The 27522-nt window shown below is 38.0% G+C and overlaps 1 protein-coding gene across 1 annotated transcript; it reads left to right on the top strand.

The window, feature by feature from the left end:
- Positions 1 to 1329: 1329 nt before the first annotated feature.
- On the top strand, positions 1330 to 16557 carry LOC132103785 (blood vessel epicardial substance-like). The gene is made up of 7 exons (XM_059508877.1): positions 1330 to 1537; positions 2720 to 2844; positions 3137 to 3324; positions 3424 to 3532; positions 8495 to 8662; positions 9627 to 9768; positions 16423 to 16557. Exons 1-7 carry the CDS (start codon positions 1330 to 1332, stop codon positions 16551 to 16553), a joined length of 1071 nt encoding a protein of 356 aa, XP_059364860.1. The 3' UTR covers positions 16554 to 16557.
- The last annotated feature ends 10965 nt before the right edge of the window (positions 16558 to 27522 follow it).

Raw genomic sequence — 27522 nt, 5'->3', positions numbered from 1 at the left:
TTATAGAGTTTAAAAATCAACTATTAATGAGCATAGCAATCAATCGGAATTAAAGGGGACAATATACAGGATAAAAGTTTTTTTTCACACAGGTAAATTTATCTCTCTTTTGTCGAGATTATATTTTTAGCATATTTATTTATTATCCTATGCGTATTTGTTTTGAGCAGGTAAACGGAATATTTCAACCACGTGTAGTTCACATTTTGTCTAAACTGTGAGTGTGATACATGAGTATCTAACGCATTCTCATCCCAAGGCGTCATATACTGACCCTCTTGACATTTCGTCAACATCCTACGCATATGGCACCCTCTAGCGTCAATATGAGACACAGATTATGGGTTAAGGTTAGGGTTAGGGTTAGACCGCTAGGAGGCGCCTTCTGGCCCATTTTTATCTGCTTCTAATATTGACGCTAGAGGGCGCCATGTGCGTAGGATGTTGACGAAATGTCAAAAGGGTCAGTATATGACGCCTTGGGATGAGAACGGCCTGGAGTATCCGTCTAGTCTCCTGTAGCTAGTAGATGCACAATGCATGAAGCGAGTTGTAATGTGGGTATTTATTTACAAATATCCTAGCCTACAAATTCAGCTGACAGACAATATATTTGCCAGACGAAAATTGATCTCAGTGCTTTTCCTTAATTTAGTTTGATTACAATTAAGGGCATGCTCCGTGTCAGACCAGTCTGTTGACAAACGCCTCATGATCACGGGTGTCTCCCTCTAGTGGTGCAGACGCGTATGTGCGCAGGGGAGTGGCCGCTTGGTTTGTGCCCATTTTAAGTCAATGCCTGTCATCTGGCTGGAATGGGTTCATGATACACTCCAAGCTCTCAGCTATCAGTCTGTTATCTTCTGCCTTAACATTCCTCCAGACCGCGCACATTAGAGCTCGAACAAGCTCGACAACACGGGTGAGTACAACATATTTTAATTAATAGGCTATAATGAAATATTTTTAAATAACATATTTAAACTAAAGGCATCCAAGATTAACACGAAGCACAACAGATAAACTAAAATGTAGTTCTATAGAAAGTTTACTGGAGGTCAGTGACTGCATCTCTGGGTTTGTAAATCTCCCCGAAATAGGTTTGCGCATTTCAGTTTCTGATTTCTGACAGTAGCCTATCTTCATGTAACTATATTAAGTTACATTTATTACGCGCTGACAGACATTTAGAACATTTATGTCCAGATTGGCTATGTAGGCTATTGAATGAAGTTAAATGCTTGAGATTCAAATGTATTTGTTTATGAATGTGGCGGTTCTAACTGTTCAACTTTCTGGCCTTCTCCCCATCAGCTTGAAAACTCCAGAATGTCAGACTCCTTGAATTACACAATATCTGCACTGCCCTCCAGTGTCCCGTCAGTCAATGGCGATCCTAACACCACATTGTGCCAGGACTGGGAGCAGTCTCATCACCTGCTGTTCCACCTGGCCAACCTGAGCCTTGCTCTAGGTTTCCTCATCCCCACCACAGTAGCGCTTCATATGATCTTCCTCAGACTGCTGCTGATGACAGGTGCAGAACGCCTTCAACAGGAGAAAACGAATGCTAGTTAAAACCTAGTTATCATACATGTACTGTTAAACACTGTTAAAGCTTAACCTTTTTAAATATCACAAATTGACAGAAAAATAAAATGGTCATACACATGTAGGCCTACTGACACAACTGAAATGATTAGAAATATAGGCAAGATTCAAGATTTGTATTCGTCACATACACGATTGTATAGCGCACATATAACCAGCATATATATATATATATATATATATATATATATATGTTTAGAGGGTATTGAACTGAAGCATTGTAGTTTAAATTCTGTAAAGTTTGTTGCCAGTCATTTCATTTGATGAGCTGAGATATTGACAGATTAATGTGCGTCCTTTAAATGTACTTAAAAAAGTGATAATACATATAACATTAGGTATTAAAACTAAAACCATTAATTAATTGAAATTAAACTGAAATAAAAAATAAAGTATTAAGATTGGATTGAAAAAAAAATAATATATGTCTTGGCAACTAAACGAAATAAAATAAATAAATAAGTTGATGTACTATTAATTGCCACTACAAATGAAAGAAAAAAAAATAGAATATTAAGGAATAATATATTTATAAATAAACTACAAAAAAAGGCAAAAGAACATAGCAAAATTACTAAAATTTAAACTAAAAATTAAAATATACAAATACAAGCTACTATATTAACTATATAAAAATATTAATGAATACTATAATAGTATAAATTATATTTAAATAACACTAATAAATCTTGAATTGAAAGGATTTAACAATTTTAATTTCAAAATATTTTGCAACCTCAAGTAACAAATTATCAAACCATTCAAATTCCAGAATGACAAAAGGTTTTGAGATTACGTACTACAGTTGTTTTAATCACATAAAAAAATAATAATATTAAAAGTTGTGGCAGGTATTGTCTATATCAATTTAATATAATAACGAAGTCTGTGCAGAATATTTTGAAATCCTAAAGGGGTATCACAATAAAACATAACATTTTTTTACTTTGGATTAAGTTTCATATGAACTTTTGAGAACCAAAAACAGATTTTTAACTAAATGTAAACAATAATTTTGGATTGTTTTGATGTTGATGTTTGATGTACTGATTCATAACAACACTCAGCTTTTTTGGGAATTGAAATGCTTATCTTTATTGGATTTCAGGGTGCTTTTTGTTCATAACGTGGGCCACATTATATAGATGTACATTGGATGTGATGGTTTGGAATGTGGTTTTCCTTCTGGTGAACTTCATGCATTTCTTCTTCCTTCTTTATAAACGCAGACCGGTGAGTACATTCACCAATGAGCAAGCTACATATTATTGATACAGTCTGTTTGAATGTCCTTGGCTGAGAGATGCTTAAACTTCATCCAAAGGTCAAATACCATGATTTGTATTGAGATAGAAGATGATTTGCTCTCATCTGTTCTCTGATGTCTTCATGAGTGGGCAATTGTAGTGTCTGTACAGTGGCTAGTAGTGATGATCACATTGCTGGCAATGAATTTTGACTCAGAATTAACTTTCCCATTGTCTTGAATTCAATATATCTGTTTGGTTATGTTGTTTAATTCCAGATTAAGATTGACAGGGAGTTAAAATCATTGTACAAGCGTATGTTCGAGCCCCTGCATGTACGTGAAGCTCTGTTTCAGAGGCTCACTGGCCAGTTCTGCACCATCCAGGCCCTAAAGAAGGGCCAGGTCTATGCAGTAGAAGATAAAACCTCTGTTGATGAGCACCTCAGCGTTCTTCTCAAAGGAAAGTAGGTGCTTCATTTTATTAAGTCCACACTTACTTTCTAGATCTCCTATCACATGTGTATTGTTTTTTAATTATCTGATCAAGTTTATGCATTTGACAGGATGAAGGTATCATATCGTGGCCATTTCTTGCATAATATTTATACCAATGCCTTCATCGACTCTCCAGAGTTCAGGTCAACTCAGATGAACAGGAGTGAGAGGTTTCAGGTAATGGGTTTAAAGTTTACTATTAATAATATTCATTTAAATTTATAATAGTAAAAAAGTGCCATTCACAAGTGCTTCTCAGAATGTAACATCAACATTGTATTTCTGTACCCTTACATATATGAGCAATTTCGCATGAGTGGACATCAGTATATCGGCAGGTAATCACAGAGTGCTGATATACATGTACAGCTACATTTCACATCTACGAGTGTGATATTGCTTTTATACAACAGTTCGACTGCACAAATGTGTAAATACATAAGTAAAACAACAACGTAGTGTCTTTAAAAACTCTCTTTAGTGCAGAACTACTTCCTTCTTCTACAGATCCAAATCTCAGTTTGTCAGGTTAATAGATGAGCTCAAGCCTCTGTTACCAATTTTGAAATCGTCTCTAGTAACAAAGCAATGTTACTTAATTAAAGCTTATTTTATTACTGTATTAAAAGCTGCATATTATGTGTAGCCGCATATGAGAGAGAGATGGACTGAGCGAGTGTGATAACCTGCATCTGACAGTATTCATTCTTCAGCTCAATCTCATATTAACAATAAAACATTAGTTTCAATGTCTGCTGAGGAAAGCGATCTTTGTCGTACTATCCTTTTATCTGTTAAGGGTGAGTATAGACATTGCGATATTTGGCCACTCTTCTTTGCAGAACTGTTCAAGTTCTGTTGAATTTGATGGTAAGCGTTTGTGAACTGTAGTCTTTCAGTCATTCCAGATTTTCAATGGGGCTTAAATCTGGACTCTGACTAGGCCATGAAAGAACATTCACCATTTTCTGCTTGAGCCACTGTGTGCTCAGTTTTGCAGATTTTACTCACGAATTTGATGGTATTTTGCCCCAATCCATTTTTCCCTTCTGGATAATCCAAATAATTAAATTTTAGTCTCATAAACCTTTAGAATCTTCAAGGTGCATTTTGGCAAAGAATGGGGGGTTATGTCCGATCTTTGATCTAGGAAACATGTCACTATGGGGTGATCAGTGCTGGGAGCTCTTTGTCGCCGTATAATGCTAGCGACAGACACGTCCCTCACTGGTTGGGGTGCGGTCATGAGTGGCCACCCTGCCGGAGTTGTGGAAAGTGTGGGTGTGGCCCCTGAGGGGGCACAACTCATAGCATCCAGTTTCTCAACCGAGGTTGTTGAGACCGTCCTCCAATCCAGAGCTCCCTCAATGAGAAAACTGTACGCCCTGAGGTGGAAACTCTTCACCTCATGGTGTAGAGACCGCCAGCATTACCCTGTTAACGGCCCAGTTGGTACAATTCTGGAGTTTCTACAGCCAGGCTCTCTGCAGGGTTAACCCACTCCACCTTAAAGGCTTACGTGGCGGCTATTGCAGCTTACCATGTCCCTTCCGGTGGTCAATCAGTGGGTAGACACCCCATAGTGACATGTTTCCTCCACGGTGCACGGAGGCTGAGGCCTCCAGTACAGTCCCGTGTTCCCTCCTGGCACTTGGTTGTGGTTTTAGAGGCTCTGTGTAAGCTCCATTTTAGCCAATTCAAGATATTTCAGATAGACATCTGACCCTTTAACCCTTTGGAGTCAATTGACGCATATACGCATTATGAGGCTTTTTCTCCTGATAACCCGAAAAGAACTTAAATTACACTTTCAGTTTTGATCGTACAGATAAGAGCAATATATCAATCGAATCTGTAAAGGGTCTAATTTTTTGTATACAGACATAACAACAAAACGTTGTGCATTTATAAAATAAAGATAAACATGGTGTGCTGATCTTCATTTACAAACGTGTCATTAAAATTAACTGTAACTCAGTGAACACTCAACGAAAAGACATGAGAGATATATCTATAGAAAGCATGACATGTCTACTTTTAAACTAAACAAGTATTTACAATATTCTGTGATAAAGTGATTCATATGAAAACAACGCGATGTCCATTTTTCACGTCTCCCTTCATTATCTTCTAATGCGACCACGCCCCCACGCTGATCCCTATTGAGATTCTAATGTTTCACTGAAGCGCGTGGCTTGAATATGCCCACACAACAGAAAACAACGCAGCAAGACTGTTCTTCAAGTTTTTATTTTACTGTTTGCTTCGCAATGAGAATAATAAGACATAATTCACCCCAAAAAGATGTGTTGAGGATTTGAGATTTGGATTTCCTCAGAAAAAAAGAATGAAGCACTTTTTTCAGCAGAGATCATAAACATGAGTAAGTCTCTTTTTATTTATTTATATACTTTTACAATAGTTTTCACATAACGTGTAAACATTTTACTATTTAGACTTTTTCCCAAGACTTTTTCCAAACTATAATTCCTATATATACTATACCATTCGAAAGCTTGATGTAAATAATATAAATGTAACAAATAAATGTAACTGTAACATTTATATGTTACCCCTCCCCCCCCCCCCCCCAAAAAAAAACCCTGAAGGATTCTGAAGGATTGTGTGACTGGAGTAATGATGCAAAAAATTCAGTTTGAAAGTCAGCTTTGATTGTTCCTAATACTCTGTTTATCTGCACTCGCAAGTGGATATTAAATTGTGTTGTGGGATAATTAAATGTATTCTAAATAAACTGCAAACATAAAATTTTATACATTTATTTTGTCCTCACATTCTTTCTTTGTAACTCTTCCCTCTCAGTGACACAGCTGTCTGAAAGGCTCATTATGCAGCTCATTATGTGGGTCTTTGTCTTCTCAGGTGTAAGTCACAATGATATTCATGATAGTTGGTGCCTGCTCACATATGATTTTTACCAACAAAAAGTGTCTTAGAAAATTTGAATCAATATATTGTTTTCTGTGAGTGAGTAAACAAGATGATTTTCACATAATTTAGAAAAAAACATTGTAGGCTACAAGCTCAAGATCTCAAAAGTCCCCGGGAACCAATGTTCTTTTTGTGTTTTATGACCTTATTAAAGTGATTTAACATTTTTAGTTTTTCACTAACCACGCATAAAAACTTTTTCTCAAAAACACAATGTAGATACATGCTGCTCACATATTATTACAGCCCAGTTCGTGCTGATTACAGTGAGATTAGACTTTAGCCATTTAGATATTTATAAGAAACTGAAAAAAGCACAAATGTCAGGGCATGACAAAACTTCTCCAGGCCCCAAAAATACCCTTAGACTCCAGAGGGTTAAACCCCTTCGGTGGCCCCTACCTACCTAGACTTTGCGCCTGGCATGGCCAAAGCGCTCTTATACCCTTGAGCAGGTTATGCTACAAAAGTTCCCTCTGTCACACCACAACCAATAGTACTGCAGGCCTTCTGTCCTCCTCCTCCTTTCTGGGAGTCCGACCAGAAGAAGCTAATTGAATGTATCCAGTTCGAGCGCTGGACACATACGTCCACAGAGCTGCCCTGTGGACAAAGATGGACCAACGGCCTGTGTGCCATGGTCCCCCCAAAGTGGGATTTTTCCTGCAACTAAGCAGAACCTTAGTCATTGGATAGTTGAGGCTATCAACATTACCTATGAGTCCTCTTGTCTTCCCCCGCCGTTGGGAGCCAAGGCTCACTCTACACGGGGTATGTCAGCCTCTAAGGCCTTCTTAGCAGGTGAGTCCCTAATGGATTGGACATCTGCAAGGCTGCGGGATGGTCCACGCCCTCCACTTTCGTCAGATATTGCAATATAGATTTGCGAGCCACTCCTGGCTCTTCTGTTCTCTCGCCTTAGCTGTGCTCTTTGAATACACACTAGGCAAGGATTTGGAAGTCTGGGAGCGTGGGCACATCGTTCCCCAAAGCGTTCGACGCAGTTCGAGTTCCTGAAGAGAAAGGTCCTCTAACTCTAGTTCCTTGAAGGAACAAGACACTGCGTCGCTTAAACACATTTCATTACACAAAATACACAAAATAATTTTCTTTTTAGCAACATCATATGACCCCTTTAACTAACTCACTCGTGTCTCCCGCATTAACCCTATAACTGCCGGTGCAGCAAAATAAACAGCAATTTCACAATGATTATAAAGTCTGTGTGCTACACTACATTCTTTATTATTAAATGAAGTAATTAGAACAACATCAGTCTACATTAAGCGACACATTCTTAGGAAATAGTAGGTTCACAGCAAATTATCAGAAATACTTCTGTAAGAGCTTTACCTGGAAACTTAAAGCTGCACTAGGTATATCAAATATTAGCACAAAAACTTTCTTTGAGCACTCAATTGAAAATGTACACAGCTTATCAACCGTACTCACTGGTTGTGGTTCAGACAGCTTGTTAGTCCAAATTAAGAAGATTAGAAGCCAATGAAGATAAAAGCCAAGATTAGAGAAGCAGTCCTTGATAAAATTACATGCACACAACAAAAGGTTTGAATTGTATTTCTGTGGAATTCTTGAACAGAGTGTCTTTTCAACATGACGTAAACACACTAAGTAGAGGAAGTGTTTGTTGGCAGGTCAGACTATGTTCATTTTTCACAGGCAGGCGGGGATTATGCAAATGTGTTACCCAGTGACGTATACCGGTAACAGGCAAAAGTTTAAAAAATGTAACAATTTGTTAAGGTGATTCAGAACCGACTCTCTCTTTTGATAGACAATATATTTATTTATCATGCACTTTTTTGATTAACAACTTTGATTGTTTTTGCAGATTGTTTTCATTTAAGGATAGCTACATTATACACTGCAAAAAATATATTTTTCAAAAACCCATATGACTTGCTCTTTAAAACAGCCTTTGTCCTAGGTGCAGTTGTTCATAGTTTTTCAGGTAGCTTTGTAGGTAAATTTCTTGGAGATGTTGGCATAGTTCTTCTGGATTTCGTCTGTCTGAGATTTTTCTGTGTCTGTGCTTTCTGTGTTTGTTTACTTCGTAGGAGCGTAGCCATCTCTAGAAAGACAATGTCACATTTCTGGTCATTTTGTGGAAGAGTAAACTAATACACACCATTTACATTTATCGGTCTCATGCACATGAATATACAGGTGATGATCACTGCTGAGGAAAACTGCAAGCTTATCTGCTGGTCTAGAGAGCGTCTGACTTACTTCCTGGAGTCAGAGACTTTTCTGAATGAGGTGTTCAGGTACCTCATTGGCAAAGACATCACCAACAAGCTTTACTCTCTCAATGACCCAACCCTTAGTGACAAGGTAAGAACATAGCTGTTAATTAATGAACATGACATTGTTAATATATTTGGTCTTGGCAGAGTAGATATGCTATGCACGCCACAGCTGCTATTGCATAAATACACATACATTCTGCTGTGCGCATATCCTGCCACTTGAATAGGGATACATAAATCCCTTAGCAGATATAGACAAGCGGTGCTGGGGGAGGTGGAGGGTTATAACAGACAATTTAAATGTTGAGCAAGCAATCTACTTAGATGCAGAATCAGCAGAGGCCTGTAAGGTCAGGACATGTTTCAGCCAGGATTTATAAACTGCCTAAATTGTCTGAGTTTTGACTTTTTCCTATTGTTTTCATACTTGCTGAAGGTAATGGCTGAAAAGCTATTTGAGAAATATCATGCAGGTATTGTAGATAATTGCTTAATCATGGTGTGCAAGTATGTATGAAGGCTGTAGAAAGCACGTCAAATGGAAAACAAAGGCATAACCTGTACATTTTAGCCAGGACAGGTCCAGCACAAAGAAGACATATGGTAACCCTACTTGCATGACTGAGCTAGATATACTTGTAGAAAACTTATGCCTACATATATATTTATAACTAAATTCAGAATCTAATACATGTTTGGACAGTGAAGGAATACCTTGTCTAGTATAAAAATGTGTCTAGTATACATGAATGTCCTTCAGTACATGTTAACATCCCAGGATGGAAGTTGGTTGAGGGAATGGATTGGTCTTATTACACAATTCCCATGTAATTCCTATTTGTGTTATTTCACAGTTTTGATGAATAAAAGATGGAAAATAGTAATAATTAAGAATGAGTTCCAAACACTGTTCTTGTCTATTCTTTGAAGATGATTTGTAGTTTATTTGACTTTAATGATTATGTAATTTACAGAAATAAATAGTTTTTACTAAGGACATCATGTGGTTATGATTATTTATAACTAACGTTATGATGATTGAACCATAGGCTGTGAAGAAAATGGACCGTCATCCAAGTCTATGTTCTCAGCTGTCTATGATGCAAATGAGGAACAGCATGGCTGACACCAGTGAGACAGACGATGTCCTCAACCAGATCCTGAGAGGCGGGTCAACTGGCTCATCACTCCGTAAGTCTACAGACTTTTCTTGAGCTAAGTATCTTTCACTAATCAGTCAGTGCTAAGCTGTATTTTAAGTAATAACCACAATATACTCAATAGGCTACATATGTTCCGATATTAGACTCCACAAATGCTGATATAAACCAGAACACACAGCTCTCTCATCTATGTCTCTTCTAACTTTATTTAAAATGTCAAGACATGTCTAATTTGCATTCTTCACCTCCACTCTGAACTTCATCTGTTCCAGTGTGAGTTGCTAATAGGGTACTAAATTTGTGGTATTGCACAATACATTGGTGTGATTTCAAACTATTAATATTGGGTGTATCCCTGACGTTCTCTCCTCCTGTTTCTTCTCTAGCTGTGTCCTCAGATCGGGCCTGATGGGGTGTAAGATGGTTTATTTTTTTCTCACTATCTTTCTCTTCCTCAACCCCAACAAAAATCGGCATTTTTAACATAACCAGAAAGTGGATTAATTCCCTTCTACTGGTCAAAACAAATGACTTCCGATAACCAGACCTGTTATGAAGTTAACCTTTAACATCCAAAAAACTGCATTTGATGAGTTTGTCCATAACTTTCATGCCATAAACCATGTCATCATACAAGTAAATCCATCAGATCATCAGATCAATATATGAGCTACTACACTGTATATGTTATGTACACTGATCAGCCACAATTTTAAAACCATCTACCTAATATTACGTAGGTCCCCCTCATGTTGTCAAAACGGCTCAGATGCATCAAGGTGCAAGAGCTCTAAATATGTCTCATGGTAATTAATGGATATGGCACATTAGCCATATCCTTTAAGTCCTGCCAATTGCAAGATTATGCTACCTTGTGATGGGTTTGTTGGTCCAGTACATCCAAGGCTTATTCGTTTTTTTTTTTTCACTGTCAGCCTGAATAGTTCTAAGAACGGTAATGGATGGGTACAGTTATATTTTCACTTGAGCTTGGTTTGGCATGGTACAATTGCAAAGCTTTCTCTGTCTGGAAGTGGACTGGTTACTTGTTTGTTGTCTGGCAACCAGTTTTAATTAAGCTAATAGCTGGCCAAGCATGCTTTTTGAGCAAAGAAAATCCTATTTGAGCAAAATAAAATATCTGATAATTTTCCATAATGCGGCCACTATTTACATCTCATACCATATGTAAACACTTGCATTACCAAAGCAATGACTGACACTTTCTATTACATTCCAAAGAGTGTTCCGTTAACAGCACCACAATGGGAAATGAAACCATAACTGGCTACCCTGAATCGGCACGAAACAGAATGGTTAAGCAACAGGAGATGCTTAGCCCAAGGGTGGAAAAGTGGCTATAGATGCTCAATCAGATTGAGATCTGGAAAATTTAGAGGCCATTAGGTCATGTTCCTCAAACCAATCCTAAACGATTTTTGCAGTGTGCCATGGTGCATTATCCTTCTTAATAAGGCCACTACCATCAGGAAACACCACTGCCATGAAGGGTTTGGTAGGTGGTATGTGCCAAAATAATATTCCCATGAATGCCAGGACACAAGCTTCCCCAGCAGAACATTGCCCAGAGCGTATCACAGGCTCACCTGCCTGTCCTCTTCCCATATTGCATCCTGCTGCCATCTCCCCCTGATCTAAAAGAAAATCTGATTAATCAGAACAGACATTGCTCCATAGTCCAGTCCTGACACTCACATGTCTTGTGTGTTCTGACACCTTTATATCATAGCCAGCATTAAGTTTTTCAGCAATTTGAGCTACAGTGACTCTTCTTTGTGATCAGACCAAATGGGCTAGCCTTCACTTCCCAGGTGTATCAATGAGACCCTGATGCCAGTTCACTGGTTGTCAAAGTCAAAGTCACCTTTATTTATATAGCGCTTTACACAAAATACATTGCGTCAAAGCAACTGAACAACATTCATTAGGAAAACAGTGTCAATAATGCAAAGTGATAGTTAAAGGCAGTTCATCATTGGATTCAGTTATGTCATCTCTGTTCAGTTAAATAGTGTCTATGCATTTATTTGCAATCAAGTCAACGATATCGTTGTAGATGAAGTGTCCCCAACTAAGCAAGCCAGAGGCGACAGCGGCAAGGAACCGAAACTCCATCGGTGACAGAATGGAGAAAAAAACCTTGGGAGAAACTAGGCTCAGTTGGGGGGCCAGTTCTCCTCTGACCAGACGAAACCAGTAGTTCAATTCCAGGCTGCAGCAAAGTCAGATTGTGCAGAAGAATCATCTGTTTCCTGTGGTCTTGTCCTGGTGCTCCTCTGAGACAAGGTCTTTACAGGGGATCTGTATCTGGGGCTCTAGTTGTCCTGGTCTCCGCTGTCTTTCAGGGCAGTAGAGGTCCTTTCTAGGTGCTGATCCACCATCTGGTCTGGATACGTACTGGATCCGGGTGACTGCAGTGACCCTCTGATCTGGACACAGACTGGATCTGGTGGCCACGGTGACCTCGGAACAAGAGAGAAACAGACAAATATTAGCGTAGATGCCATTCTTCTAATGATGTAGCAAGTACATAGGGTGTTATGGGAAGTGTTTCCGGTTCCGGTTTACCTAATTAATGCAGCCTAAAAATCCTTTAACGGATTTGGATATTAAAAGCATATTAGTATGTTATGTGTATGCCATGTTAAAGAGATGGGTCTTTAATCTAGATTTAAACTGCAAGAGTGTGTCTGCCTCCCGAACAATGTTAGGTAGGTTATTCCAGAGTTTAGGCGCCAAATAGGAAAAGGATCTGCCGCCCGCAGTTGATTTTGATATTCTAGGTATTATCAAATTGCCAGAGTTTTGAGAACGTAGCGGACGTAGAGGATTATAATGTAAAAGGAGCTCATTCAAATACTGAGGTGCTAAACCATTCAGGGCTTTATAAGTAATAAGCAATAAAAAATTTGATTTTAAAATCTATACGATGTTTGATAGGGAGCCAGTGCAGTGTTGACAGGACCGGGCTAATATGGTCATACTTCCTGGTTCTAGTAAGAACTCTTGCTGCTGCATTTTGGACTAGCTGTAGTTTGTTTACTAAGCGTGCAGAACAACCACCCAATAAAGCATTACAATAATCTATCCTTGAGGTCATAAATGCATGGATTAACATTTCTGCATTTGACATTGAGAGCATATCATTTAGATATATTTTTGAGATGGAAAAATGCAGTTTTACAAATGCTAGAAACGTGGCTTTCTAAGGAAAGATTGCGATCAAATAACACACCTAGGTTCCTAACTGATGACGAGGAATTGACAGAGCAACCATCAAGTCTTAGACAGTGTTCTATGGTTATTACAAGCAGAGTTTTTAGGTCCTATAATTAACACCTCTGTTTTTTTTTTCAGAATTTAGCAGTAAGAAATTACTCGTCATCCAGTTTTTTATATCGACTATGCAATCCATTCGTTTTTCAAATTGGTGTCTTTCACCGGGCCGCGAAGAAATATAGAGCTGAGTATCATCAGCATAACAGTGAAAGCTAACACCATGTTTCCTGATGATATCTCCCAAGGGTAACATATAAAGCGTGAAGAGTAGCGGCCCTAGTACTGAGCCTTGAGGTACTCCATACTGCACTTGTGATCGATAGGATACATCTTCATTCACTGCTACGAACTGATGGCGGTCATATAAGTACGATTTAAACCATGCTAATGCACTTCCACTGATGCCAACAAAGTGTTCAAGTCTATGCAAAAGAATGTTGTGGTCAATTGTGTCAAACGCAGCACTAAGATCCAATAAAACTAATAGAGAGATACACCCACGATCAGATGATAAGAGCAGATCATTTGTAACTCTAAGGAGAGCAGTCTCAGTACTATGATACGGTCTAAATTCTGACTGGAAATCCTCACATATACCATTTTTCTCGAAGAAGGAATATAATTGTGAGGATACCACCTTTTCTAGTATCTTGGACAGAAAAGGGAGATTCGAGATTGGTCTATAATTAACTAGTTCTTTGGGGTCAAGTTGTGGTTTTTTGATGAGAGGCTTAATAACAGCCAGTTTGAAGGTTTTGGGGACATATCCTAATGACAATGAGGAATTAATAATAGTCAGAAGAGGATCTATGACTTCTGGAAGCACCTCTTTGTCCTTATTTGCAGCCCTTTTGGTAGGTGCTAACCACTGTATACTGGGACACCCCACAAGACTTGGCCTTTTGAGGTTACTCTGACTCACCTGGCCATCACTGCTTGGCCCTTGTCAAAGTCACCCCGATTTATCTGCTTGCCTGTTTTTCCTTCTTCAAGTGAAATTCAATAACTGACTTTTCACTTGCTTCTTACAGTATATATCCCACCCTAGGTGCCATTGTAATGATAAAATCTGTGTTAATTTACTACACCTGTCAATGGTTTTATTGTTGTGGCGGATCAGTGTATATAGTTTCATACTTTCCGTATCACTCTGCACTCTCTTTAAAAATAAATTATTCATATACGTTTATTCATTTGACAAACGGTCACATATTAATAATAGGAGAATGGACAGTTAGCGGCTTTGCTTTGCAACAGGTTCCAGATCACTCTTTTGGGTTTTTGCGAGTTGATATCATCATCTATATACATACAGTTAAGGTTTGCATACCCCTTTTGTCTCCTAAGTTTATAAACCACTTTTGGAATTCAATTTAATTAACTGTTATAGATATAATCCAAGGATTTCTATGCAGTACCTCTGCTCTTTAAATTTCATAATTCTGCATTTTTGACAAATGTTTTGAAGCTACATAAAGCAGTGTTTCGAAAGCACTCATTAGTATACAGTTTTATTACTAGCAATATTCTATGCCAAGCACCTATTAGCCCTTTCCATCTGGAGTTTCCTGTCTGAACTTCAGGTTATGTAAAACCTGCTAATTGGTAAAATGAGGTAGTTTTTATAAATTTGTGACCACAGGTGTTGAAGGCTAGTGAGAGGCCTATATAAAGTAAAGCTCTCAGCTTGTGACTTGTTAAGGAAGGAGTGTTAATAGCTTGTCCATATTTTTTATGTGAATGAATGAATGAATGGATGACATGTGATAAATTTGTTGAAGACTTGAATCTGATTATAATGTAAATGTGACTATTTAGAAATGTGGGGGAAAAAAGTTTTTCTTTTGTGACTTGATTATTTGTTTAAGGAGGAGCGGGGGGGGGGGGGGGGGGTACAAGGTATTTCCTTTTTTTCTTCAGTGTGTAGAGATTCTGGTCTCCCTCTCACAAAATATTATTTCAGATTTGTGCTCTAACTGTAGCCCCTTCTCATTTCTGTATTAAAGAGGTGTTTTTTTTAGCCCTTTATACATTCACACATATTTTCAATACAAAATGCTAATTTTATGATATATGATTTATGATAGTTTTTTTTTTTTTTTTCAAATGGAAGACTATTGAACCTTTAGACAAAATTTAAAAAAAAATGTATTTTTGAGTATTTGATTCATTCTGCTTTTATGGCTCATATACCATAGTATGACATAGGAGAATATTCAAGGAGGGGAAAAGAAGACAAAATGACTGTGCAGTTGCTGATATTTATATGACAGTTTGATAAAATGCTCAATGAATAGCTTGTAATGTAAATCAATGAGATCTCTGGTTATCTTTTAGTCCAGTGATTTATAGCAGACTACTTGCATAAAATGCACATAAATATCAGTTGTCCCTATATTTTCCAATAATATGATAGTAAGATTAGTAATTCAACATATAAGAATGACTAGTAAAATCAAAACTCATGAAATGCAATACGACGATATAGAGATGATGTATTGATCCTGATGTATTATAGTTTAATTTTTACACAGCAAAAAATACTTTTTTGACATTTATCACAAATTACAGGAGGCCTTTTACTTGCTAAAAAGTATAAACTTATCAATTCAATCAGATTGCAGAAATCATGTAGTAGATTGTGTACAACAGGTTTTTCAGCCCATTTGATCATGTTGATAATTTAGAGGCCTTACATTTGTTTATCAGTTATAATACAGTAGGACTTAAACATCTTGCAGATTATTAAAGGGGTATGCACACTAATGTACTGCAGACTAATGCACGTCAGACATTAATCAATGTCACAATAAAAACACTTCTTTCACACTGCAGTCACACTAGACTTTGGACATGCAAAATTTCTTTGGATACTACAACTACCATAATATGACATCGTCAATCTCTGCGGCAACTTTTTAAAAACAAAAATTCAGCATATAACAGTAATAAAATAATTGTTAAAAAATACAATGTACTCCACTTCCCTGCAATGCTGCAAACTTGCAGCTTTAAAGTGACATATCTAGATCAACGTCTTCACAACAAACGTATTTGGAACAGAATTCAAACTTTGGAACATTAACATTAACAAAAAGTGTAGTGTGACCCAACCTTCAGGAACAAGACTAAAAAACTGGTTCCCAGCCCAAACATTCTGAGTACTGCTAATTTTATATAACATGCACAGAGTGTAAATAACAGTTAAAAATTTTAATGTTTGTGATTTTATTCACATTACTGTGATGGCACATGTGATGGACACAGTAAATAACTTTAAGAGAATGAAGGTTTTGTCTCCATATGACTTTCTAAAACATTATATTTGAATCTTAATGTGTAACTACATATGAAACCTTCAAAAAACTTTTTTTTTCTCTAGAGAAAACTCCTCTGACAAAAGTATCCACGACTATGAAGCCAATTGAAGAAGGAATGGAAGATGAAGTTTTTGAACCTGAATCCCCCACTACCTCCCAGAACATTTCCAGGACCCCCAGAGAGGACATGTAAAATGTATTTTATCACTTCATTGTCTATGTTTCAATTTATTGAATTGAACAGGAAAATACCCCCTCCCACCCCCAACACTCATATAGTTGCTGTCTTGTTTAAATGCATTTAAAATTGTAAATTGGTTAGACATACATGGTTACAATGGCTTAACTACAATATGCTATGCTAAATGTATCAGATGATACAATTTTTCTTAAAAAATAATCTTAAATTATTAATAAAACCATCAAATGCCACAACTGTTCTAATCATGTGTAAAACAAAGGTTATTTACTCCATAACCACAAGTAAAACTGGTACCATCTGTCTGATACAGAGTTCATACATATACCATATGAATATCCTTGCATTTTTGTGTTTTTCTTTCATGTTTTCTTGTGTGATACGTTAACATTAAATATGGTAGTAAAATGAATTGTATTATTATTACACAGACAATTACAGGGTTAAGCAATGATGAAGTGTACACTGGATTTACTAAATGTCCTGTTTGAAGCTTTCCAATTTCTTCCAGATATTATTATTCTCTTCTTTAATGTGACTATTGTCTGTTTAAAGTTACACTGATACTTGAAATCAGTGTTTAGTTGTTGTTGTTTTTTTTAACTAAAGTTTGGCACTATGGACCTGCATTTGTTTAGTTCAGTATTTCATTATGTGTTTCTTTCTTATGATGGCTGTGCTTAATTTTTAAGTGATTCACGTAACAAATCACTCAAGGAGCAAAAACAAAACTACTGAAAGATTTAATAGTAATTCAGGGAGCACTACTTATGATCTAATATTCAACTTCACATTATGTCTTGTTGTTAATTATTCTCATTTTAAGAAAACCTGAATATTACATTACATTTTGTGCACTGAGGCTTATTGATGAGCAATCTCAGATCATTTGGATATAATAATTGTAACAGTAACATTATAACAGTGTACTGTGTACACTGTGCTGTCAAAATACACCGAACAAAATTATAAATGCAACACTTTTGTTTTTGCCCCCATTTTTTATGTACACCAAAGGCCAATTTCTCTCAAATACTGTTCACAAATCTGTCTAAATCTGTGTTAGTGAGCACTTCTCTTTTGCCGAGATAATCCAGCCACCTCACAGGTGTGGCATATCAAGATGCTGATTAGACATATCCAACCGAGCTCACAACCGCAGACCACGTGTAACCACACCAGCCCAGAACCTCCACCTCCAGCATCTTCACCTCCAAGATCCTCTGAGACCAGCCTCCCAGACAGCTGCTGCAACAATCAGTTTGCATGTCAGAACCCGTCTCAGGGAAGCTCATCTGCATTCTGGTCGTCCTCATTGGGGTCTCAACCTGACTGCAGTTCTTCATCGTAACCGACTTGAGTGGGCAAATGCTCACATCCGATGGAGTCTGGCACTTTGGAGAGGTGTTCTCTTCACAGATGAATCCTGGTTTTCACTGTACAGGCTACAATCAACAACCTGTTCAACTCTATGTGAAGGAGATGTGTTGCACTGCGTGCGGCAAATGGTGGTCACACCAGATACGGACTGTTTTTTTTTGCCTTTTGTGTACCTAGAAAAAGTCTTAAATCTTTGAGTTCAGTTCATGAAAGATGGGGGCAAAAACAAAATTGTTGCATTTATAATTTTGTTCAGTGTTGTAGTAGTAGTAGTAGTAACGATTAGTAGTAGTAAACGAAAATTTAAATCTGTAAATTATTTAAAGTGATTAATGGGAACTCACTTTCCTTTCACTTCAAAATTCAGTGCCTGTTTACAACAAAAAGAAGAACCAAAGGGGAACTTCCGGTAGCCACTCAATAGAAGTATTTTGTATAATTTATGTAATCAATGAGGCTCAAATGTTCTTGATTTTGATTCTTTTAATATATTTTCAAGTGTTAAATGTCAAGTTGAACTGGAGCTTCCACAGACAAGCTCTTTCATGATAGTTTCTTATTCCCTCCACAAGCTTAATAATGTGATAAATATAAGAATAAATCAACATATTCAGTGTGTGTGTGTGCGCACGCGGGCGTGTGTGTGTGTATTTATTGTTTTGATTTTTCTTCACCTTTTCATATATGAATGCTATTGTTTACTAGAGTAACCATCTCGAGAATATTAACTGGAAACTATAGGGCTGTATCGTGATTAATCATGATTGTCTTTCACATTTTATCAGTAAGGCCGTTACAGCTGTTTGCATATCTTCTCAGAGAACTACAGCTCTGTGTAGTAAAGGCTCCTTCTGAGAGCGTGTGAAAATACTACATTTACTAAATTTTTTACTCCAAACTCACTTCATAACAATAGTTGAGTATTTGAAATTAATCTTTCTATGAGATGATGTGGTTTCTTAAACATAATAATTAAGGCACACAATATTTTATAGCATTCTAAGCAGTGATAAGTGATACAGTAAATGTTTATTAGCATTTCATTATAGATATACTTTATTATGATGAAAATTATAATAACAACTGGGATAAATCATATAGCCTATTGCCTTAGTTTATTAGTCACGTCAAATCAATGAAAGCTGTTAAATCTTCTGTTTATTCAGTTGCAGCAATAGGTATTTCCTGGATTTCCAGAAAAAAAAACGTAAAATTCCTATACGTTTGTATTAACATTTTACACTGGACTGCCTCACAAACGAGGCTCAGTTCAGCTCTGGAGTTGTGCAAAGATTGCTTCTGAAAGAGCGATCGATACCAACGCTTTGTGCGCAAATGATCAGACTCCAGACAAAGTAAGCATTTTGTTTTCCAAAAGAGCTTCTTGGCTCTCTGTAAGGCAAATGTTGCTAAAGCTACCATTGCCTGTTTTCACTAATGCTGACTTCATGTGCTACCACAATGATTATAAATAGGAATGTGGTAGTTGAAAATTGCATTTGTTAGCAATGTGAGGTCAGTAACACAGTCACCACCAGTTAAAACATAACACCAGTATACCGCCGAGCATGAGCTCTTGAAGTGCCTTACTCTTCTGAAAAGGGAGGCAGGAGCACCAGCTCATTTTCATTTAAAGGGGATAAACACAAAACAACATTGCGTTTTGGCTCATACCCTAAACGTGGCAGATCAACTTTATTTTAACTAAATTACACGTCCATCATGACCCTCCATAAAATCCTTGTGAAATATGCAAAACTGTGCTTAAACCTTGGTTAACACTGCAGTAATTAAAGTGCACCAAGTAGTTTTAAGAGGTTGTGAATAGATGTCCACTGACGTCTTTTACACATCTAGTCAAGGTTATGAAAAGACGTCCAAGCTAAACTAGCTGGAAAAAAAAAATTACAGAAATTATATTTATGAAATACACGATTTGTATACATTCAACTGAGACTGACTTACTCTCAGTTGTTGAAGCCCTAAGACTGGCAAGATCGGAATCCAAATCTTCAGTACTTATCCTGCTTGATCTGTCTGCTGCTTTTGACACGGTTAACCACCAGATCCTCCTATCAACCCTACTGCCAAAGGGCATCTCAGGAACCACACTTCAGTGGTTTGAGTCTTACCTATCAGATAGGTCCTTCAACGTATCTTGGAGAGGTGAGGTGTCCAAGTCACAACATCTAACTACTGGGGTGCCTCAGGGCTCAGTTCTTGGACCACTTCTCTTCTCTGTCTACATGGCATCATTAGGTTCTGTCATTCAGGAACATGGCTTTTCATACGACTGCTATGCTGATGACACTCAACTCTACCTCTCCTTCCATCCTGATGATCCGACGGTAGCTATTCGCATCTCAGCTTGTCTAACAGACATTCCTTCCTGCATGATGGACCATCACCTTCAACTCAACCTTGCCAAGACAGAACTGCTTGTGGTTCCAGCAAACCCATCGTTTCATCACAATTTCACCATCAAGTTAGGCACATTAACCATAACTCCTTCAAATACAGCTAGAAGCCTTGGAGTTATGATTGATGATCAGCTGACTTTCTCAGACCACATTGCTAAAACTGTCCGATCCTGCAGATTTGCTTTATTCAACATCAAGAAGATCAAGCCCTTTCTTTCGGAACATGCTGCACAACTCCTTGTTCAAGCTCTTGTTCTGTCCAGGCTGGACTATTGCAATGCCCTCTTGGCAGGTCTTTCAGCCAGTTCTATCAAACCTTTACAATTAATCCAGAATGCAGCAGCAAAGTTAATTTTTAATGAGCCGAAAAGGATACATGTCACACCTCTCTTTATCAATTTGCACTGGCTACCAATAGCTGCTCGCATAAAATTCAAGGCATCGATGTTTGCCTACAAAACTACCACTGGCTCTTCACCCATTTACCTAAATTTAGTCACTTTTACAGACTTTTAAATTAAATGTTCCCTCCTGGTAGAATGACCTCCCCAACTCAATCCCAGCAGCTTAGTCCTTAGCCATCTTCAAGAATTGGCTTAAAACCCATCTCTTCCATCTTTATTTGACCACTCTTTAGCAATCACTATTCTAATTCTGTTCTTAAAAAAAAAAAAAAAAAAAAAAAATTAATATATATATATATATATATATATATATATATATATATATATATAAGACCTCTAACACTAGCTTGCTCTATTCTTTTTCTATTCTATTTGTTTTCTTTTTATTTATTATACTATTTAAAAGCCCTTGCTAAGTGTACTGTGTTAAGCTAACAGAGACTTCTTATAGCACTTATATATCATTGCTCTTTTTGTTGTTTTTGATTGCTTCCACTGTCAAAGATTACACTGAAAATTTAATTTTTTAACTAGATTTTTATCATCTTGTATATTTTTATTTGTCATTGTCCCAGTAAAGCAAACGCTAAAACAATATCGTCAGAACATAGAAAGGTATACAGGTTTGAAACATGAGGGTGAGTACATGACAGAATTTTCATTTTTGGGTGAACTATCCCTTTATATGATAATTCAGTATTTTGTAATTGGTATTTTAGTTGGTTAACAGATGCTAAACTGTTCAAAAATAATAAAATGTGCTAAATCAGAACATGCTTCTTTTTTGCTTATATCCACAAATAATGTGTTTTTGTTTGTGATGTCCACTTGATCAAGACGTTTTATGGACGTCCAGATCTGACTGGACCGTTTTTGAACCTTTGTCAAGATGTGTTAAACCTCAAGACATAATTGATTGCCTTTCACGATGTTACACAATGGGTGTGTGATTATTTTATATGCAGGCTTATATATACACACATTTAAACTATGCTGCAACACATTTAAACATCCAGAAGATGATGTATTTAGATGTCCAGAAGACGACGCATTTAGACGTCCAGGGACGTGCAGAAAAGACATGGAATTCACGGCCAGATGATGACAAAGACGTCCGTTCAACTTTCATTTTGGAACTATGATGGGAAGTGTCGGAGGGACTTCTTTCAACGGTCATTAAACATCCAAATGTTTGCTGAGATTGCTAAAAATAAACATCCAAATGTTTGCTGGGATTGCTAAAAATAACATTATGTTGTGTAATGCAATGTGTTTATGCTGTTTAAGGTAAAAAAAAAAATACAAAAAACAAAGGATTCAATTTTTACAAAGCTCATCATTCTGAAAAGTGAGGTGTGCTTTGATTGGCCAGCTATCCAGTGTGTTATAATTGGCTGAATAAAGCATATGACGGAAATGTTACACCCCTTACCATACTGTGATGACGTTTCCCGGCACGATGAGACAAAACCAATAAAACCCATTACAAATGATGCATTTGTTGCATCCAGTGGTGACAATTACTGATTATAATTACTTATGCTGTCTTTTTATGCATTGCGTATCGTGCTGCGTAAACATAAAACCATGTCTGTATTTGTGATCGGAGAAACGTCAAAAAATAACCGCTACTCTACACTTATCAAATCTTGCATTTGAATCTTCAGTGACAAATTCTTTAAATATAAAAATTTAAAGTAGTTACAGTCTTTGAGTCAGAAGCACCAGGCTGTCAAAGTTGGAACTGTACTACTTTATAGAGTGTAGTATGTTACCAATGGTTGCTTTGGGGACTGTGGTCCACACTCTCTTAAGATCATTAACAAGCTCCTCCCGTGTAGTTCAGGGCTGATCCCTCACCTTTCTCATGATCATCCTTACCCCATGAGGCAAGGTCTTGCATGGAGCTCCAGACCAAGGCCAATTGATGATTATTTTGTATTTCTTCCATATCCGAATAATCGCACCAACAGTTGTCTCCTCATCAAGCTTCTTGCTGATGGTCTTGTAGCTCATTCCAGCCTTGTGCAGATCTACAATCTTGTCTCTGACATCCTTTGACAGCTCTTTGGTCTTGCCCATGGTGGTGGGAGAGGTTGGATGGAAGATACAGATTGTGTTGACAGGTGTCTTTTATACACTTAACAAGCTGATATTAGGAGTAACTTAAAGTGGCAGGACTAGTCTGTGTTCCACATGGGCACATAACCAGTCTGTGGGAGCCAGACTTCTTGTTGGTTGGTAAGGAATCGAATACTTATTTTTGGTTGGTATTGTGTCTCTGTCCATTAAAATAAACCCACCATAGAAATTACAGACACTTAATTTCTTTGTAAGTGGGCAACCTTACAAAATCAGCAGGTGATCAAATACATATGTTCCTCTCTCTCTCTCTTTCTATATATATTTATGCATTATGAAACTAATATTAATTAATTAATGTTAACAAATTAAACCTTATTGTAAAGTATTACCAAAGTTATGTGTGTGTGTGTGTGTGTGTGTGTGTGTGTGTGTGTGTGTGTTTGTTTTACTCGATTTTCTAATCAGGAGTAACCCTTTCATTACTGTAAAACCAGACTGCCAGAGGGTTACTGCAAATGCATGTACCTCTAATGCCACTGGGGTGGCATTGGCACCAGGTGCTTGGGCTAATCATTGCTGCTTGCAGCTACATTTATTATTATAATGATAAGAATTATGTAGTTAAGACTCATATCTTTATGTTAAATCATCTTGGTAAGTTGGCCTGTTTGCTGGAAAGGTCACCATGTGTTATAGTCCGGTATTACATTTTAGGAGCTTTGGACTTTTGTTTTCTTATTATTTCCTTTGTCGACCACACAACCTGAGCACTTTTCCAGTGATATGCATGCTTTTGTTTTGTTTTCACCTGGTAAGTTTCTATGTAATATAAGTGGTCTGAAAGGAAATTCAATATCGGCCAGTTGAATTATGAGGCTTCATTTCAAAACATTACAAAGACTGATAACATTTATGATAATATTCATGCTCATTATGCTCTTTCTTTATAGCTCATGATGCTGTTACGCATCTGCAGCACTAGAGGGCGACACTATTGCATAAGTCTGTTCCTTAAGAGGAAAGTTGAAACCCTAATCAAACACACCTGAACCAGTTAATCAAGGTCTTGAGGAAGGCTGTGGCTATCCTTAACTCTTAAGGATCACATTAAAAATCACAGGCCATGTGAGCTGAAGCAGGTTGGAAATAAAATTTGCAGACTGTATGTGAAATATCCTACAGTTGTGATATGTCGGGAAATAAAACACTGAAGAAAAAAAAGCACTTGTGTAGTGCCCTTAAGTGAAAATATAAACAATAAAAAATAATGATGAAGGGGTGAAAAGTATACCCCTGAGATTTTTTTAAATTAAATCTTTTAATTATGAAGTTGCAAATACGATGTCATTGTGATATGCTCTGGTCCCCTCCATCCTTACTGTGGTGACGAGACTGTTATATTCTGTGCCCACAGAATAATTGGATTTGGATTTGGAGTTTTTGGGGCAAACTTGACCAGTTGAAAAGAGATGGTCTTTATCCCTCCAGAGGTCAATATGGGGAACGGTATACCCACGTCGTCATGCTGAGGGGAGTGCATGGCAGAAACCACAGTGAGCGTACCTAAGTTCCAACTCTATGACCACCTGGTCCATGACCATGGGAGTTGTCTCAAAGTATGTTTTGATGGCTGTCGGTGACATTATCCCTGCAACACCCTGCACAGAAATGTATCAACAGAAACACATAAGTTAAGTGGACCCCAAGGCGAGAGCCGGGGCCTAAACCAACTCAGAGAAAGGGAACAAGGTTGACAGCGTGTAACCCTTACCATAAAGGATTTCAGAAAGTGTGCAAAAAGCTTATCATGCACACTTACCACAATGTGGATTTTAGAAAGTGCACAGAGGCTCAGCGTGTGCACTTACCATAGCATGGATTTAGAAACACCATTGCTTAAGCCCTACATGATCTAATACACCTAAACACTCATAGAACAGGATCCAAAGCACCTGTACACTCATAGAACAGGATCCAAAGTATCTGCTCACAGATGCCTAGATAGAGAGCAGCGCACTTGCAGGAGGCCCTTATGGTGAGGGGAGAACAGCTACCTCACTTAACAACCATCTCATCAGGGAGGCAGGAGATGGTCCAGGCTGCCACTCAGAGAAGCTCAGCCAAGCAGAGGACTCGATGAGAGAGGTCTACAAATGCTCAGTCAGGAGTGGCAGGCTCAAAGGGTAAGGTGAGGGGAGCACTGCCTAGCTTGATAGGGGCAGCTTATCAGAGAAGCAGTAAGCGGCCCAACTACCTGATGTCACTGCCAAGAGCAGATGGTTCAACCCCTAGCGAGGAGAGAGAGGAACCCAGCTTGACCAATAGCAACCAATAGCCCAGGGTATAGGACCTAACTCTCAAGTCGAGAGGAGGACTCACCCAGTCTGCCCAGGACCGACGAGCTCAAAAGGACCCTCCAGCACTGAGGAGACCACAGCCATGTCCAGGGAGCAGACAGATCGCAACTGGAACATCAGGTGAGCAGAATGATGCACTTGAAGCAAAACAGAGTCACAGCGTGCAGCTCTCCACATATAAAAGTTCAAAGCACAAAGGGAAGAGATATTGATGTGTAGTGTATTATATCTATGTGATGGTTTATTGAACCTTTTAAATTTCAGTTAATGTGCGAGTTAAGAACAATTTGTTGTGCTCTCTACACAAGTGCAGTGATCTCTTACAGACACCTGGTAGAAAGTAACATGATTTGGATTAGCTCTAAACTCCAGCAAGATAAAGTCCTTTTTATGCAAAACCACCGATGTTTAACTAGAGATCAAGTATAATAATACGAACATTGTCTCATCTTAGAGAGAGTTTCGTCGTCTTGACTGTTGTAACCGAACATGATACACAAGAATCAAGGATGACAAACAGCCACAGCAAAGAGAAGAATTTAACTTAAATACTTAAATACATTAAACTATGAAACTGTCTCAGAACACTTGAAATATAGTGCATAAAAACTTTATAGTGCTTTATAATGTTTTAGTGCTTTTCATGGGGCTTGAAAATTTGTTACTAACAAACAGAATAGTATATGCACAATATCGGTTTTGGATCAGCCTCTCTGACCGATACCCTGATCCAACAGAAAGTGGCAGTATCGGAGTGATACTGATACTGAATGTTGGATTTGCCCACCCCTAGACCAGACAAGAGCGCTGAGAACACCTAGTCTGGACCGCCTCCCTCAAATCTTCCCTGACACCCTTAGACTCATGCCCATTTAGAGCCCTACCCGCAGGCGGAGGAGGGACGCGAGTTGCGACACTAGTCTTCTTAGCCCACCTTTGGTACTTAGATCGACCACTTTGTTGTTCGGTCTCAGACCTGAACCTTTGTGGAATGGAGGATTTAAATGCAGCCAAGTGCATTTTAGCCTCCTTAAACTTCTCGACTGAAGTGCCAAAAAGCTCAGAAGGGGAGACTGGCCCATCAAGACAGCCCTTCTCTTTCAACCTAATATCTGCCAGAATTACCCACAGATGTCTCTCCATAACCACCATGGCCGCCATGGACCTGCCAATGGCAGTGGCAGCCTGCTTAGTGGCACGGAGAACAAGATCTGTGGTGCGACACAACTCAGCCACCTCATCAGAGGATAGACTCTGGTCTTTGATAAGCCTGAAACACCGCCATGGTGTGCAACGAAGCTGCAGCCAGACCTGCTGCAGCATATGCCTTTCCAATCAAACGAGATGTATCCTGAAGGGGTTTGGACGGCAGGGAGGGATCCTTAAGAAAAGAGATCTTCCCCATAGAGAGATAGCAGGCCAGCTTCTCTTCAACAGGGGGAATCTTTTCATAACCATTCTCGCACATCCCCTTGTTGTTGGCATAACCAGTATTTCATGACATTTCATGCTTGCTCTTCATCCAAACAAAAGATGCAAAGATCATGTGTGTCATCAGGTGTCAATTAATGAGGACTAGTGCTCTCATTGAAAAAGAAGAATAATCATTCTTACCAGAAATGCACACTTTAAACAAAATACTCCTTGATGACGTGTTCTCCCGGTGCCCTTTTATACTGTGATCGTGCCGGGGGATGACATCACAGGCTGTCGACGGCCAATGTTATTGTCGTGTTTAGATGTATCTTTCAGACACCGGTCACGCTGAAGGTGTTACCCATGGTGACCCCTAAAGGATGCAGTTCGATGTTCCCTTGGAAAGGAACCAAACTGGTGTTGTGGATAAACATCATATTAGTTATAATATTAGGCTTGTACAGGATCTATTAAGCTATAATAACTCTGTTAATCCAGAGGCACTCATTTTTTTTAACTTGTTCAAGTAATTTGACACAAAGCACCAATTTTGTTGTAAATGCATTCGGTTTTAAACATTTACATTTAAAATGTTTCACAAATACATTAATAGCTCAATTACAGTATATTGCAGGCAAATACCTCTAGGAGATTTTTTATCAATAGACGTGAACCAGAGTTGCCAGATATGAAATTTTTTGTTGTAGATTGTAGTTTAGTTATTATCAATCAATCTTTAATTATGGCTTATAGCAGAATCCTATTATCGAAGGCAGAAGGTTAAAGCATATTTATTTTCCCCAGCCTTTCTTTATTTGTTCAGGATTCTACCTAAATCTACCTAAAGAAATTAATAGGTTAATGCAAGACGATACCCCGTCACACTTTCTTGAAGCTTAGA

The sequence above is a fragment of the Carassius carassius genome, chromosome 24, assembly GCF_963082965.1.
Source record: "Carassius carassius chromosome 24, fCarCar2.1, whole genome shotgun sequence".
Lineage (NCBI taxonomy): Eukaryota > Metazoa > Chordata > Actinopteri > Cypriniformes > Cyprinidae > Carassius > Carassius carassius.
The sequence above is the reverse complement of the archived record's forward strand: the minus strand, read 5'-3'. Positions and strand labels throughout refer to the sequence as shown.

What these genes read in the sequence shown, in the direction of transcription:
- LOC132103785 (XM_059508877.1), top strand. Translation starts at nt 1,330, where the DNA reads ATGTCAGACTCCTTGAATTACACAATATCTGCACTGCCCTCCAGTGTC. An exon ending in AGCGTTCTTCTCAAAGGAAA is followed by an intron (nt 3,325 to 3,423) that starts GTAGGTGCTTCA and finishes TGCATTTGACAG; the next exon opens with GATGAAGGTATCATATCGTG. An exon ending in ACAGGAGTGAGAGGTTTCAG is followed by an intron (nt 3,533 to 8,494) that starts GTAATGGGTTTA and finishes ATGAATATACAG; the next exon opens with GTGATGATCACTGCTGAGGA.